This window comes from Strigops habroptila, chromosome 6 (genome assembly GCF_004027225.2).
Source record: "Strigops habroptila isolate Jane chromosome 6, bStrHab1.2.pri, whole genome shotgun sequence".
Lineage (NCBI taxonomy): Eukaryota > Metazoa > Chordata > Aves > Psittaciformes > Psittacidae > Strigops > Strigops habroptila.
Genome location: NC_044282.2, coordinates 25,409,978 through 25,424,032, shown reverse-complemented (window position 1 = coordinate 25,424,032; position 14,055 = coordinate 25,409,978). Strand labels below are relative to the sequence as shown.

The 14,055-nt window shown below is 36.8% G+C and overlaps 1 protein-coding gene across 3 annotated transcripts in view; it reads right to left on the bottom strand.

Annotated features, from left to right (window-relative positions):
* The window catches only part of RNGTT (RNA guanylyltransferase and 5'-phosphatase), a 192,325-nt gene that overhangs the window by 53,777 nt on the left and 124,493 nt on the right, over positions 1-14,055 (bottom strand). For all 3 annotated transcript variants that reach the window (XM_030491162.1, XM_030491164.1, XM_030491163.1), the window contains exon 13: positions 9,237-9,337. In XM_030491162.1, coding sequence (XP_030347022.1) covers positions 9,237-9,337 — 101 coding nt within the window. The remainder of the gene's footprint in view (positions 1-9,236; positions 9,338-14,055) is intronic.

Here is a 14,055-nt window from a genome sequence, read left to right as displayed (position 1 = left end):
GGCAGAAATGCAAACAATCTGCATCCATCAGCGTCATTAATTGTGTTGACATGTTTTGCTGATTCCAAAGTACATGTGAATTCTGGAAGACACAAAATGCTGGGCTTCCAATTCCTAAACCAATAGCAAAACATTCAGATGGTGTCAAAGAAAACTGAATGGTACTCGTGGAGTTATGGCTATAATGAATTATTTTTATATTTAATATATTCATTATTTAGTACTTATATCTGTTCTTTTATGATTTGAGAGTTTGGTACTATCAGAAAATTAAATAATAAAATGTTCAGAGTAAGACCAGTGAAGAGTACAACACATGTACGTGTACATCTTTGGCTGTCCAGCCTGTTTGTTCTACTCTACCATGGTGATAATTTTTTCCCTCTCTTGATTTGCTTTATTCTTCTTTGAAATATATCACAACATGAAAGGAAGTCATCTGAGCTGAGATTTTGGTTTTTTCCTTATATACATGCTTCATAGAATCGCTGAATCATAGAATGGTTTTGGTTGGAAAGGACCTTAAAGCTCATCCAGTTCCAACTCCCTGCCATGGGCAGGGACACTTTCCACTTGACCAGGTTGCTCAAAACCCCGTCCAACCTGGCCTTGAACACTGCCAGGGATGGGGCAGCCACAGCTTCTCTGGGCAATCTGTGCGAGTGGCTCACCACCCTCACAGGAAAGAATTTCTTCCTTGTATTTAATCTCAATCTCCCCTCTGTCAGTTTAAAGCCATTCCTCCTTGTCCTGTCACTACATGTCTTTGTATAAAGTCCCTCTCCAGATTTCTTGTAGCCCACCTTTAGGTACTGGAAGTTGCTCTAAGGTCTTCCCAGAGCCTTCTCTTCTGCAGGCTGAACAAGCCCAACTCTCTCAGCCTGTCTTTATAGGAGAGGTGCTCCAGTCCTCTGAGCATCTTCATGACCCCCTCTGGACTCGCCCAATATTTCTTTAATACCAAACACCATTCAGATCTATAATAATTCTATACTTACGCTCTTCTCTAAACACAGACATAAAAATCTCATTAACCAACAAACTAGAATCAACCCCAAACAAACTACCCCCCCCCCCCCAAAAAAAACAAAAAACAAAACCAAAAAACCCCCTGACTATTAATTCATACTGTAGGCAATTAATGGAGAAAAAATATTCTGAGTTAAGGCATCATTTATAGCATGCTCATAAAATCTAGAAAATACTCCTTGTCTGAAGGAGACCAAATAGTTACTACATGCAAAAATGCATTTCAAAGAAGCTCATACCAATTTCTAAAATCCATTAAAAGCACTTTTAACAGGATGTTCAAGAATACTCTCTGATAACTCCTATAATTTAAAAAGTTAATTTATATTGGTGCAATAGAAAAGCATGTTCACAACTGAATTTCAGTAAGTCTGAAAGCAGTATATCTGCTGTTCAAGCTATAGTAAAAGGAAGATAAACACTTTCCCTATTTAGACAGTTTTTAAATTATGTATCTGGCAAACCTTTACAGTATACAGCAAAGAACAGTGTCAATTCCCCTTTATACTAAAGACATGTTATTCTACTTTGCAACTCGAAACTCTCTAAAAGGACACCACCACCATTTGAAAATTAAGTATGGGTACAGTAAGTATTCTGAAAAAAATCTCTGTTTACAGGAAAAAAAGCATAAAGAATGAAAACCAAAAAATACTTTGTAATTGAATGTCTAGCACTGCAAACATTATTTGCAAAATATTTAACATCTGATCTGCAGAGAATCTTAGAATTACTCTGACTGGAAAGAACTTTGCATGTCATCTGCCTCAAGACAGGGTCAGCTTCCAAGTTATACCAGGTTGCTCACAGTCATATCAAGTTAACTTCTGAATATCCCCAAAGATGGAGACTCTACAACTTGCCAGCCTACTACAGTATTTGACCTTGCTTACAAGTATTGCTCCCTCCTGTCTTTCTACAGTTTGTGTCCTTTGCTTTTCATTCTTTCAACAGGCATCTCTGAGCATCGTGGCTCCATCTTCTCTATAACCTGCTGCTAGGGAGTGGTAACAAAGTATTATGTAGCCTTCTCTTGTTTGGACAGAGGAAACCCAGTTCTCTCAGCCTGTCTTTGTATGTCATGTTCTCCAATCCTCTCGCTGTCCTGGTTGCCCTCCACTGGACTTGCTCATATTTGGGTGCCCAAATCTAGACACCGTACTCCAGATGCAGCCTCACAAATGCTGAATAGAGGTGAAGCATCATCTGTTCCACCTGCAACCCAGTTATCAGTTGGCTGCCTCTGCCACAAGGGCTAACTGTTACCCCAGCTTCAAAGTTTTGCCCTCCAGCCCTCTGACATCCACTTTGCTTAAGTAGTCCCTGACTTGAACTTCCTCGCTTCTGGTAGTAATTTCCCTGCACTCAGCTGTAAGGTTCAGGGACCACAGAGACCTGAGAGCAGACCTTGCTAGTCAAGACCAAAGCAAAGGCAGCAGCGTATACCTTCAGCCCTTCCTGTATCTTTTGTCACTACACCTAGTGCTGCGTGAGCAGCACACCATTTTCCTTAGTCTTCCTTTCTTTACCAAGGTACCTAGAGAAGTCTTTGACATACCTTCAACTCCAGATGAGTTTTGGCTTTCTTAATTCCACTGTCTCCACCCAAACACTGTTTTCATGTTCTCCACAGAGGCCTGCCACTATTTACATCTTCCATATACTTCAGTGTTTGCATGGGTTGACTCAGGAATTCCCCATTAAAGCAAGGCAGCTGTCTACTGCACCCACTTGTCCTCCTGCACATAGGAAGTGCATGTCCTTGTGCATTTTGAGGAGGCTGTCCTTGAAGATCAACTAGCTCTCCTGGGCCTCTCTGCGCTTCAGGGGACCTGCCATGTGACGTACTACCTACCTGTTCCTTGAAAAAGCCAAAGCCAGCCATTTTGAAGCCCAAGATAATTTCTCCACTGCCTGCTCCTCTCACACCTCTCTCAGATTCTACACCGTTTTTGTTTAGCTGGGGATGGCATCAGCCCTCTATTTCCATATTCGTAAGTAGCAAGAGATCTAAGCTACATGGAAAAATAGGGATAAAATATCTACCCAAATGTAAAATAGGACAGAGAAGTGCATGGGAGATAAGAAAACTTTAGAGACGTGGTATTCAGTAGCTTTTCTTGATGCCACAGATAGAAATGGATCTTTAACAGAGTGGATAATCATTATGGTAGCTGACACAAGCAACAGGGAAGACTACTTTAAGAAGGCAGATAGTGCAAGAAAAAGGAACAGGGTTTATAAAACATACACGGCTCCAGTTACATTCCATTTTGCAAGTGTATAGATAATTTGAGGATGATATGAGGCAAAGCTTTTAAAAATCTGGAGGAATGAGTAGCTGAAGTAGAATAATTATGTGACAGACGGAGATTGCCCAAGGCTGCCGCTCGAACATAAAAAAAGATGAGGCTGAGTTTGTTTTTGAAATCCAACATTAGAAATTCCAAGAGCATCCTGAGTATTAGTTGTGGAAGGTACAACATTATGTTCAGTGTACCAGAGTATAAATAGAGGTTAGATTCGAAGCTTTACTTTGAAAATAGTTTTTAAAAACTGAAGTGTTACAAAAAGATTTTAAATATCCTCATATAAGAAATACAGCATAAATACTTCAGCACAGTACATAGGTAAAATGCCTATCTGCTAGTTTCTATTACAACACCAATGATGGTAGTTGCACAGGTACATTTCCACCATGGTAATATTTGTGCTTCCCCTTTCTGTGCCACCACACTAATCTTTCTACACATAACATCCTCCCTCAACCAGTTTGCACAACCCTGCCCCTGCATTTCTTCAGAACTAGTAAGACCTACTCTAGTAACAGTTGAATGCCTGAAGGTAATACCTGAACAAATTACTCCTTTAAGTTTATTTGCAACTCTCACAATTCCATAAAAAGTAAGCAACTCTGAAGCACACGCTTCCTTTAACAGTACAGCCATAAATGCAGCTAACATATTCAAACCTTCACTCCTCCTGCTGTCATCCCAACACTGTCCATCTTTGGATCTGTTTGCAACATCTTGTCCTTACTTGTTCCATAATTGCTGTGTGACATTGTCTGCATTCTGTCTCATAATTCCACTGTACTTCACAGCAATGCAGCCCCAGTATTGACTGTGACCTTTGGAGGCTAGAGTAATATTATTATTTTTATTGCCAGCTTTGTAAAGCTCTCTTTCAGTGATGGATGGCACGTGTAAGCACAAGTTTGTGCTCTTTGATAACTGGCAATCTTCAAACAGGTGAGAAGGCAAAGACCTCACAGCCCAAACCAACACTTTATGAATCACATAAAAGGGGGAGTGAAAAGAGAAGAGGAAGCAACAAAATATGGTCCAAAAAACTATCAGGTTAGTTCTGCAGATCTAGCTGATTCAATTAACTTTCATGATTTTGCAGCCAGTTAACAGGTTGGGGGGGTTTTTTCAAAACAGAAGAGTGAGGAAGACTAGTTCATAAGAAGGATAAGCCATCCCATGACAGACAACATAGCTATCTGAGAGCAAATCAAGAACATCACAGTTATTTTGAACCAGTTGCAGCTTCCTCCCTGCCCCTGGAAGCTCTTTCTAATTTACAGAACAAAAAGGACAACATCACATCTAACAAAGAGTAAACACTCACTTGCCTGTAGTCATGATGTCTGTATCTAGATGTCGAGTTGTAATTACCAATGTATCCAAGATTTTAAGCTCCTGCTGTCAAGATTTGAAGCCCCCGCTGTCCTCAAATGTATTGTACTTTATCTCCCTTTTTTTACTACTTGACATGCCCAAGCTAAACAGAACTTTGCCTAAATACTGTTTGTTTGGGGTTTCCCCCACCCCCACCCCGTGTTCTACTTAATCATGGATACAATAGACTTGCTACTAACAAAGAGTTCATGTCTACTTCAGATTACTAACTTGCTTTAAAAGAAACAATTTTTTATTACTATTTCTCTTACAAAAAACAAATAGAATTCTTGATTTTTTTTTTTCCAATACTTCAAGGTTCTAAAGAAAATTTATATTATTCTGTGATTTAAAATGTTATCAGATTGACCCAGTAAGATATTTATTCAAAGCAAATAAAATCAAAGCCTTGCTTGTAATTTGATTTTAGCATGCCTGATTCAGATAAAATTAAGGGACTTGCACAGCCTAATTAAAAAACTGTAAAAGGAAGTATGGACATTTAAGAAATTCTGGTTTTGGAAGCTACCACAAATGTAGACATTTTCAGTTGGTATTTGTGACATTTAAATAAGACTCCAACTTTGGGGGTTTTATTTTTTTAAGAAATATTCTTAGAATCAGAAGTTTTGGGGAAAAGCATCTCTACTGTTTAAAAACTGTCTTCTCTGTACTATATCTGAGGTATTGCACACAGCAATTAAACATCCTCCACATTGTCTTCTGATAAGGTCATTTAATTTGTAGGTCATTTGGAAATGCAGTTGATTTAAGTCTCTGTTATTTTATTTTCTATGACTATCATCATAATTTAGGAAAAATACAAGGTACTGTTATATAATCAAAGGGCTCCACTTTGCATTGCTGACGTTAGACCATTATCTCAGTAAACCTGAAATAACAGAGAAGCCTGGGAAGCAGGTCTACCTTTTTAAAGCACACGTAATGTGAGGGCTTTTCAGTTCAACCGCTCTGTTTCACCAGAGATAAACAATGAAGTACTATGGTTTAACTGATGTAGTAAGTTGCTGGTGGTTGTTTTGGGGTTGGTTGGTTTGTTTTTACTTTCTTTTCTAGTAAAAGTAACGATACTGATGTGATGAGAAGAGATTGAGAGACAGCATAAGCTGGAATTCTTGCAAACACAACATAAAGAGAGTTAATTTAACCATCATCCGGATGCTTGGACAGGCTGGACTACGACAATACACAGGGGACAATTACCATGGCTCAGCTGATAAGCTGTAACTCACTAAGGTGCAATAATGCAATTTCTTTTAAATATGTGCACTGAACAGGAGTGTCAGGATTAGGTCACTGAGGTTACAGAAACCCTGACTTTCTTTGAGATTCAATATTATCTTTTTTCTTTGTGTATATTCTTTGTTATGCAGTCTTCCTCTTTATAGGAAAGCTTATTCTAAAAGTACCTCATAGATTGTAAGCCAAATCCTTTTTAATTCAATGGCAACACTCCCTCCACTATCAACAGTGAAATAACTGAACCCTAGATAAAAACAACTGGTCATTCATCCGTAGCTGAACTACATCTGCGTGGAACAGCAGCTATTTTGCAGTTAACATTACTATTGAAGACTGATCTATGGGTGGAAACACACAACTGAAAACACAAGGGAATTTTAGGTAGATGGAAAATAATCATGCTGACTAAAATCTGGCAAACTCCCTAGAGGTAACTCCTTTATTAATACGAAAAATGCACAAGATTGTTTACAATTGTTCAGGATCTCAAATACATATGCTATCCAAAAAGACATGTCCAACAGCTGACAGTGCTCTAATCTCATGCTCCTGAATAATTAATGCTCCTATATGCTTTTTTCACTATTTAAGTGAACAGGGATCTATAATTACAAGAGCTTCAGGGTTGGAGTTTTGCGATACAGGCTCAGCCTGTATCACTACTGGCTAGGCTGTAAACTGTGGTAAGAACTTGTAGCTCGGGTTTAGATATGGCTGCATTTCAGATTTAAAGATGAGCCTGTATATCAGAACAGAGGACTTGGGAATTACAGACAATCCCTGTTCTCACTGTTTCAAGCTGTCAGGTATTTGAGATCAATACTTTGACTTTGGCTCCTCATTTGTCAGTAAGAGTTCAATACAAAGACATACCTTCTATTTCCATAAATACTATTGCTTAATTGCACCAAAACAAGACAAAAATTCCATAACAGTAATTCAAACACATCTGTATTACTCTGCTGTCAAATGCATGCAGGATTTCTTTCCAGATTACTGAAGAAAACTTTTTTTACCTAAAAGGCTGAAACCAATATCAATGCTTGCTTTCAATCTCAAGGGAGTGGTGTGAGGCCAGAAGCCGATCACTGTCATCTTAGAATTGCCAGTAGCAAGACATTCAGTTCATCAAACCAGAATTTTTAGTTATATCATAAATCAATCATTTTATTACAGTAGTGTTCAGAACTTGATAATTGCCTCTTTACAGTTTAAAATTAAAGAGCCTTCTTTTAAAACTCAACAACTTCAAAATCAGTATAATTCTGATGTTTCCTCAAATGAGTTCAGATTTCACCAAGCGATAAATTGGATACTCAAATTAACAACTGAAGCAGTTAAACCTGGAGTATTTCAATCATTATTCATGTTTAACTGGGCAGAAGCTATGGTTTCATAGGTCATTACTTAACATAAATACCTCTCTTCCAACAATGGCAAATCATTATTTTCCACCAAGTACTTCACTAACTTTCCTTTTTGTTGGACAAATGCACTAATGTTACTAATAGCAGTCAACTATCATGTGAAATGAAGTAAAACATGTCTGGAAGAATTGTACTTTATTTATTAAATGTCAGATTTCTAAGATTATTTTTTCTTATGCTTGGGAGAGGAACATAAACATTAACATATTTAAGTATTACAATATTTACAGACTAATTCAGATAATTATTTCCACAGTATGAGCAATGCAGTTATTTTCACATAGCTGGAACATGGCAGAACTTTTCTATATGCTAGAAAGTGTTTCCAATTCCACAATGGATCAGCCATTCTCTAGCAACTTGCTACTAACTGCCCAACTTTTTAGAAAGAGGGTTTTTTGGTGGCTCGTATATCATAACCTTTTAATGTTCTGATCAAATAATCTACAATGTAATATACTAAACGTAAAACAGTAGCACTGACAGTTTTGTGTTTGAAATCAATGATAACTGATCAAGCAAATACTCCTTTTTTATGTGAAATGTTGTAATCTGTTGTGTTTCGCTTCTAAATCACAGGCTACTACTGTATATTTATAAACTCCAGCAGAAGTCATAAGAATATCATGATAAAAATAACCTTCTGATCAAAGAGCAGGTAATTTTTTAAATCCTTCCCTCCTCCCCATGCAGAAATCTTTCATATTACACTGTTCTGTGACTTAAAAGCCAAACAAACATGAAATGTTTGTAATGAGCTGATTCTCTGAAGTGAAAATTAAAATATTCCTGCATATTTTCTCTGAAACAGCTATGTTGTTACTGAGGACCTAATATTGCATTTTCAAACAGAGAAATCTAAATAGATAATTCTGACCCCATGAAATGCTCCAAAGTTAGCAGTTGAGTCCATTTTGCAGAATAACCCCCCTATCCTTAAGATACTCTCTATTCACCAAATATATGCATCAAGATGACATGCAAATGTCTAAAAGTTAGATGGGCCATTATTAGCACTCTGGAATATGTAAGCAATATATGAATTAATTGTTTACTTGTATTGAGTTGCCTGTGGCACCAAGAAAAACAAAAGCTAAATGTCAGTATTTCAAACTGTCAGTTGAAATGAGTCCCAGATGTTAAAACATTAAGCAACCTAAAAATCAATGAACTTCATTTTAAACAAAATCTTTTCCAAGGCAAGCTTTCATCTAGTGACTCAACCTTCCCCTTCCCCTCCCTGGCACAACTGAACATGGAAATTGCCCCTATTTAATATGTGCAGTGACTGAACTAGGCAAATTGTACGTAGAACTGATTTAGATGTCTTCTGCTACTAGAACCCACATATTTTATAAAGATTTTAAAGTTTTAAAGGCAACACCAAAGAATACCTATCGAGTAAAAATGTCAAGTTTTGTTTTTCTCTTAGAAAACAAGTGCCATTTGTCATTGTGCAGAATTCTAAAATGGAAGAAAGTGTAGGTTGTTACTATTTTGCATAAAACCAATGGAAAATAGTTATTTTATATAAGAACTTCAGCTAATACAACCTGCCCACTTTCTAAAAACATAATGGGTAGTACCAAATCCAAACAGGACTTTTAAAACCAATTTTATGAAACTTAAGAATGAGTAAATTTGCATTATAAATATCTGCCATTGTTTTCAGTACAACACTGATTACCAGAGTTGCCTATATCTTCAATGAACAAATTCTACAGAATATAGAAAGGCTTAGCCTCGGGAAGTGTCAAGAAATATCAGAGGAGAGATTAGCTGCTTTGGGACATTCACAAGTGTTATGCACTTAGAAAGGGAAGAGATTACATACCCCTCTCCACCAATTCTTGTTATCTTTAGACGAAAATCAACAGAGTTCAGGCTGGGTGGCTTCCATTTCAAAATATCATCACAGCGACCAGGCTTGTATTTCTGAAGCAAATTAAAAAGCAGTTTAATTACGCTTATTGGTTTTCACTAGTTTTAAAAGTAACAATTCAGCGTTTCAGACTATATTAGCTGTCTCTAATGAATTACAATACTTAGTGACTGAAACAATGAATTCCATTACCACAGAGATAGTTGTGCTTCACTACTTTATTTGCTGCTCCCTTTTAAAACTGCTTAGGCTCTGTAACCAATCCATTGCATATAATAAAAAGCTGAGAATGGAAATAAAAATTAGCATACTTCATTATCTCTCTCTGGCTAATGGAAAATTTCAAGACAGACAGACAGCGCAGAACAAATGAAAACACCGACAGTAACGTACATTAAAGATGCATTTAAAATAATCTCAACATTTTTTAACAATTTTATGAACAGTATTTTTGTTATCCACACTGTTGGCTGACAAAACATGAAACAGCCAGCGGTCACCATACTGCCAACTATCAGAAAGGCCCATCAGAAACATGTTCTTTCATACCAAGGAAATTTCTGTGAAGATTAAAGAACACTATGACATAAAGAAACATAAATAAGGAAACATCTGTTACTTATGAAAAAGAGTACATGCTAGAACCAAAAGTTGCAAGGAGCAATTTCCTCTTAAATTAGCACTTTGGTTTCTCATGGTCTCTTCTATCATTTGCTTTGGTTTAGTAAGCTGTCATTTTGTTCATCCTCAGCTAACAGCAAGAGCCAACCTGTTAACCCTTTCCCTACTAGAATACCTTTCATGGCAATAGAGAAAATCAGAATTAACTTGAATAGGGCAAAAGCAAAAGAATCATGTGGACATGCACAGAATGAGAATTTTTAGTGTTTAGATATTAATTAATTCACAATGAAAAAAAAAATAATGCAATTTTTCCTAAAAACCCAAACAAACCAAGAGTGTGCAGCGTCTTTCGGTAACACAGGAATCACTAGCATCACACTGCATCCATGCCTTGCTCAATATTTGCAAAATACAATATTTACTGATGCTAAACCTAACAGTTCTATGTCTAAAGTGACAAAAGCAGATGAAGATTTTTCTGCTTTCTCACGTAAGAATGGCAAGTTTCTCTTTCCAAAATAAATGCAGCATATATTGCTTATCATTTCTTGATGAAAGATGGTGACTTTTTCTAGACAGTGAGTAAAGACAAGTTTCACATAACTGAAATGCAAATCAGCTCCAAACATTTTTAGCCATCGTTCTGCTACACATGACAAAAATAACCTACTAAAAGCTTCTTCTGGAATTTCAACGTGGCTAGAGTGCATTATCTCTTATTTTGGCCCTTAGAACATCTGCGAGTAACGGCTTCAGGTGTTCTATTCTGGTTGCCATTCAGGGCCCTATAAACCTGTTCCAAACATCAGTGTTAGGGTCACCTGCCCAACTAACTATTCTAACGATGCATGGCTTTGCAGTACATTTCTCCACAATCGTCTCAGAACCTGAATAATATTTAAATGATTTATTCTTGTCCTCAGGACAACATACATGAGCTGCTTCTGATATCTCATATCCATGCCTGCTCTCCTTCCACATCTTTTATTTCTTCCCAGCTATCTTCTAGTTGAAAACTGTCCCTTGGAAAGCAACTTTCTTCAGTGGTCCCTCGCATCTGGAATTCTTACCAAATCAAATCAAACATCCTTGTTTCACTCAAATCAGAAAACTAGTAAGATACAGTGTGATAGTAAAGTTACAAAAGTATGTTTTCTTTCTTCTCTTCCCACCCTATTTCCCCTTCATATGACTTCTGTGCTATAACATCAGCAGTTATTTGAAGAAAGTTGGTTGCCTGTACACCTTTCCAAAATGGGATTTTGAAAGGTATCGTTTAAGCAAGTTACAAAAACCAGAAAAATCTTTCCACAGTAAAGAAATACTCCTTTAGTTGCCACCATCCTGCTATTTTCTCCCTCATTTCTCTGGCTCTTTTCCATTCACCAGAAATATCTTAAAATTCCAATGATCTCATCTTTAAATTCTTATAGTAATGAAATTTATCTTGCTCTATAGTTCTGTCCTCTGCTTTCCAAAACTAAAAATCTGCTATTATGCAGTATGGTGTTAAAAACATTTAAGGACTCATGCCACACATAATAGCTAGTATTAAATAGAGAAAACAGAATATACAAAATAAGATCCTCAGTAAAGCATTTAAGCTTTTCCGATCATAATTTTTATCTATATATTTTAATCGACTGATTATATATTTAAGTAGTTTGAAGTACTTACATTCAATTTTACAGAAAGTATTTATTATTTTAGTATATATTCAATTGGTTGTGCCCGTTGAATGTGACAATTATGATAAAGGCAGATGGTGCTGAAATATCTTTTTCAGTTAACTTTTCCTGCCATTTTCTTGTATCTGATATAGAGAGAATGTGGAATTACATTCTATATAACTTTTATTAATAAAGTATGTCCCAGGAATAATAGGACAAAATACAATGTTCAAAAGACATTATTTGTTACTCTCTTTCATCTGCAGTTCCTAATTTGGACAAAGACAATTACTACTACTAGGTTTTTACCTCTTAGTTCAAAGAAGAACTATGGGGATCACTTTTGTTTGTGACAAATTTCTCCACAGGTAGTGAAAATTTAATTTATGAAACAACTGCTAGAGCAGATATGAAGGAACCCAGGATAGAGCTGAGTAGCTGAGTTTGTTGGAATAGGCATAAATTTTCCTGTATGGAACAGAAAATTTATCTTAATGGTTGCTCTTCAGTCTTTTAGCATGACTGAGGTCTTCGACCATTCCATAAAAGTGACAATTGTCAATCATATAGAAAGCCTAAAATCTTGTATTAAGCCCCTGTGTGACATGGCGTGTAATTTATTGATTTGCAATAATCTTCGGAGCAAGGTTACTGGAGTGTTTACAGTGATGGATTTATCGATAAATACTCAAGTCATCAATTTCTTTTTATGCAACAGGTCATATTTTTGAGACCTTCTGATCTATTAAGATTAGACCCAGTCTTTGACTTTAGAAAACAATCTCAGCTGGTTTAATATATGGCTCCAAACCATCCATTTACATATTATTGCTTTAAAGAGATTATAAAGAGAGGCTAATCATCTTCAAGAGGAAATTTTCTCTTTGGTACAGAAACACCAATCTTAATCAAAAAAACACCCTGTATTTTCTGTCCAAAAGGTAAATTTGGACTACTTTTGCATTCATGAGTACTAAATATTTCCTCCCAACCATAAACAGGAGCCTTACTTTCTGAAGAAACAGATAACAGGATTGTAACATACCCCATTTTTAAAACTAAAGACCAAGATTTCTTCTGAGCAATGTGAAAAAAATTCAAAGGCCTTTAAGGGAGGACCAAAGGCTTCTTTCAGGATTGCAGACTCTGTCCTATTTCTATTTAATTCTGCCTGGAACATATACCCTGCAAACACTAGATGCTCCTTTAGGAAATTAATTCTTACTGACAGGAAAAGAATAAACCAACCTCTCTGAGTCATGGCACTGAAATCCTGAGGAAGAGATGCATCCAATCCATATAACCACCTAAGAATGGCCTCTCTAGAGCTCTAGCATCCTACTCTGACAACAGGCAATGTTGTCAACAACATGTGCTCAGGGAAGGTGAAAAACAGGGCAATCGTATATATTTTCTATTATTACTCTCTGAGAGATTATCCATTTTCAAGCTCAGAGACTTCCTGACGTAGATGATTTTTAGTTTCCCCTGCACTAGCTCATCTAGCTCCCCAGTAAGACCACATAAACCTCTACCAGCCGTAAAAGCCTGCAGCACAATGTTTCATGCACAGCCCAAATACACTGCAGGGAAAACCATCACCTTTTGTTTATTTTGAAACAGCTTTTGTTGATTTCAAAGACCTGCACTCCCTAGGGCTCATATTAAGAGAGATGCTGAACAATTAAACCCATTGCTTCTATGCTACTCATAGTTTCATACTCTTCTAAATGCACGGAAATATACTCAACTCAGAGGCTATCATTTTACATGTGCAGTTACAAATTTGTTCTCCATGGACATTACTCTACACTTATCTACATAGAAGTTTATGTGCTGTTTTAGCACTCAACCACCCAGTCTTGTAATGGCCTACTGTAATTCTCCACATTTAGCACCAGACCTTGCTGATCCAGCAAGAAAACGTCACTTTACAGTTCATCCTGTTTTCCAACTTGCTTATGCACAGTACAGGTGACTTCCCTCCCTGGTGAGGACTAACAGTACTCCATCTCTTGACTCCTACTTTTTAACCAATTACTTATCTGTGCAAGAACCTTTTAAGTCTCACATCTGCTTTAGTTTCTTCAAGAATTTTTCATTAGAAACTTTGACAGAGGCTTTCTGGAAGTCTTACCAGGGAATACTATCCTTACTTGAACGAGTTTTGATCCCTTTGTTGGAGAGACATAAGCTTTCAAAAAGGCATGTAATTTTCCCCAACTATATGATGTTTACCCAGACTATCAACTACTGTATTCCTTATTATAGTTTCAACTCCATTGTCCAGTACAGACATCAAACTCACAGGCCTTACTTATTTCCTGATTTTCCATGACACCTCCACCCACCTTCAGTTTTTTTAATTGGAATTGCATTTTCTACCCTCACATGCTTAGGCAACAATGTATATTTTCCATGTAGGATCTACTATGCCATTTTTTCAAATTCTTTTTCTAAGACAGACAAGTGACACC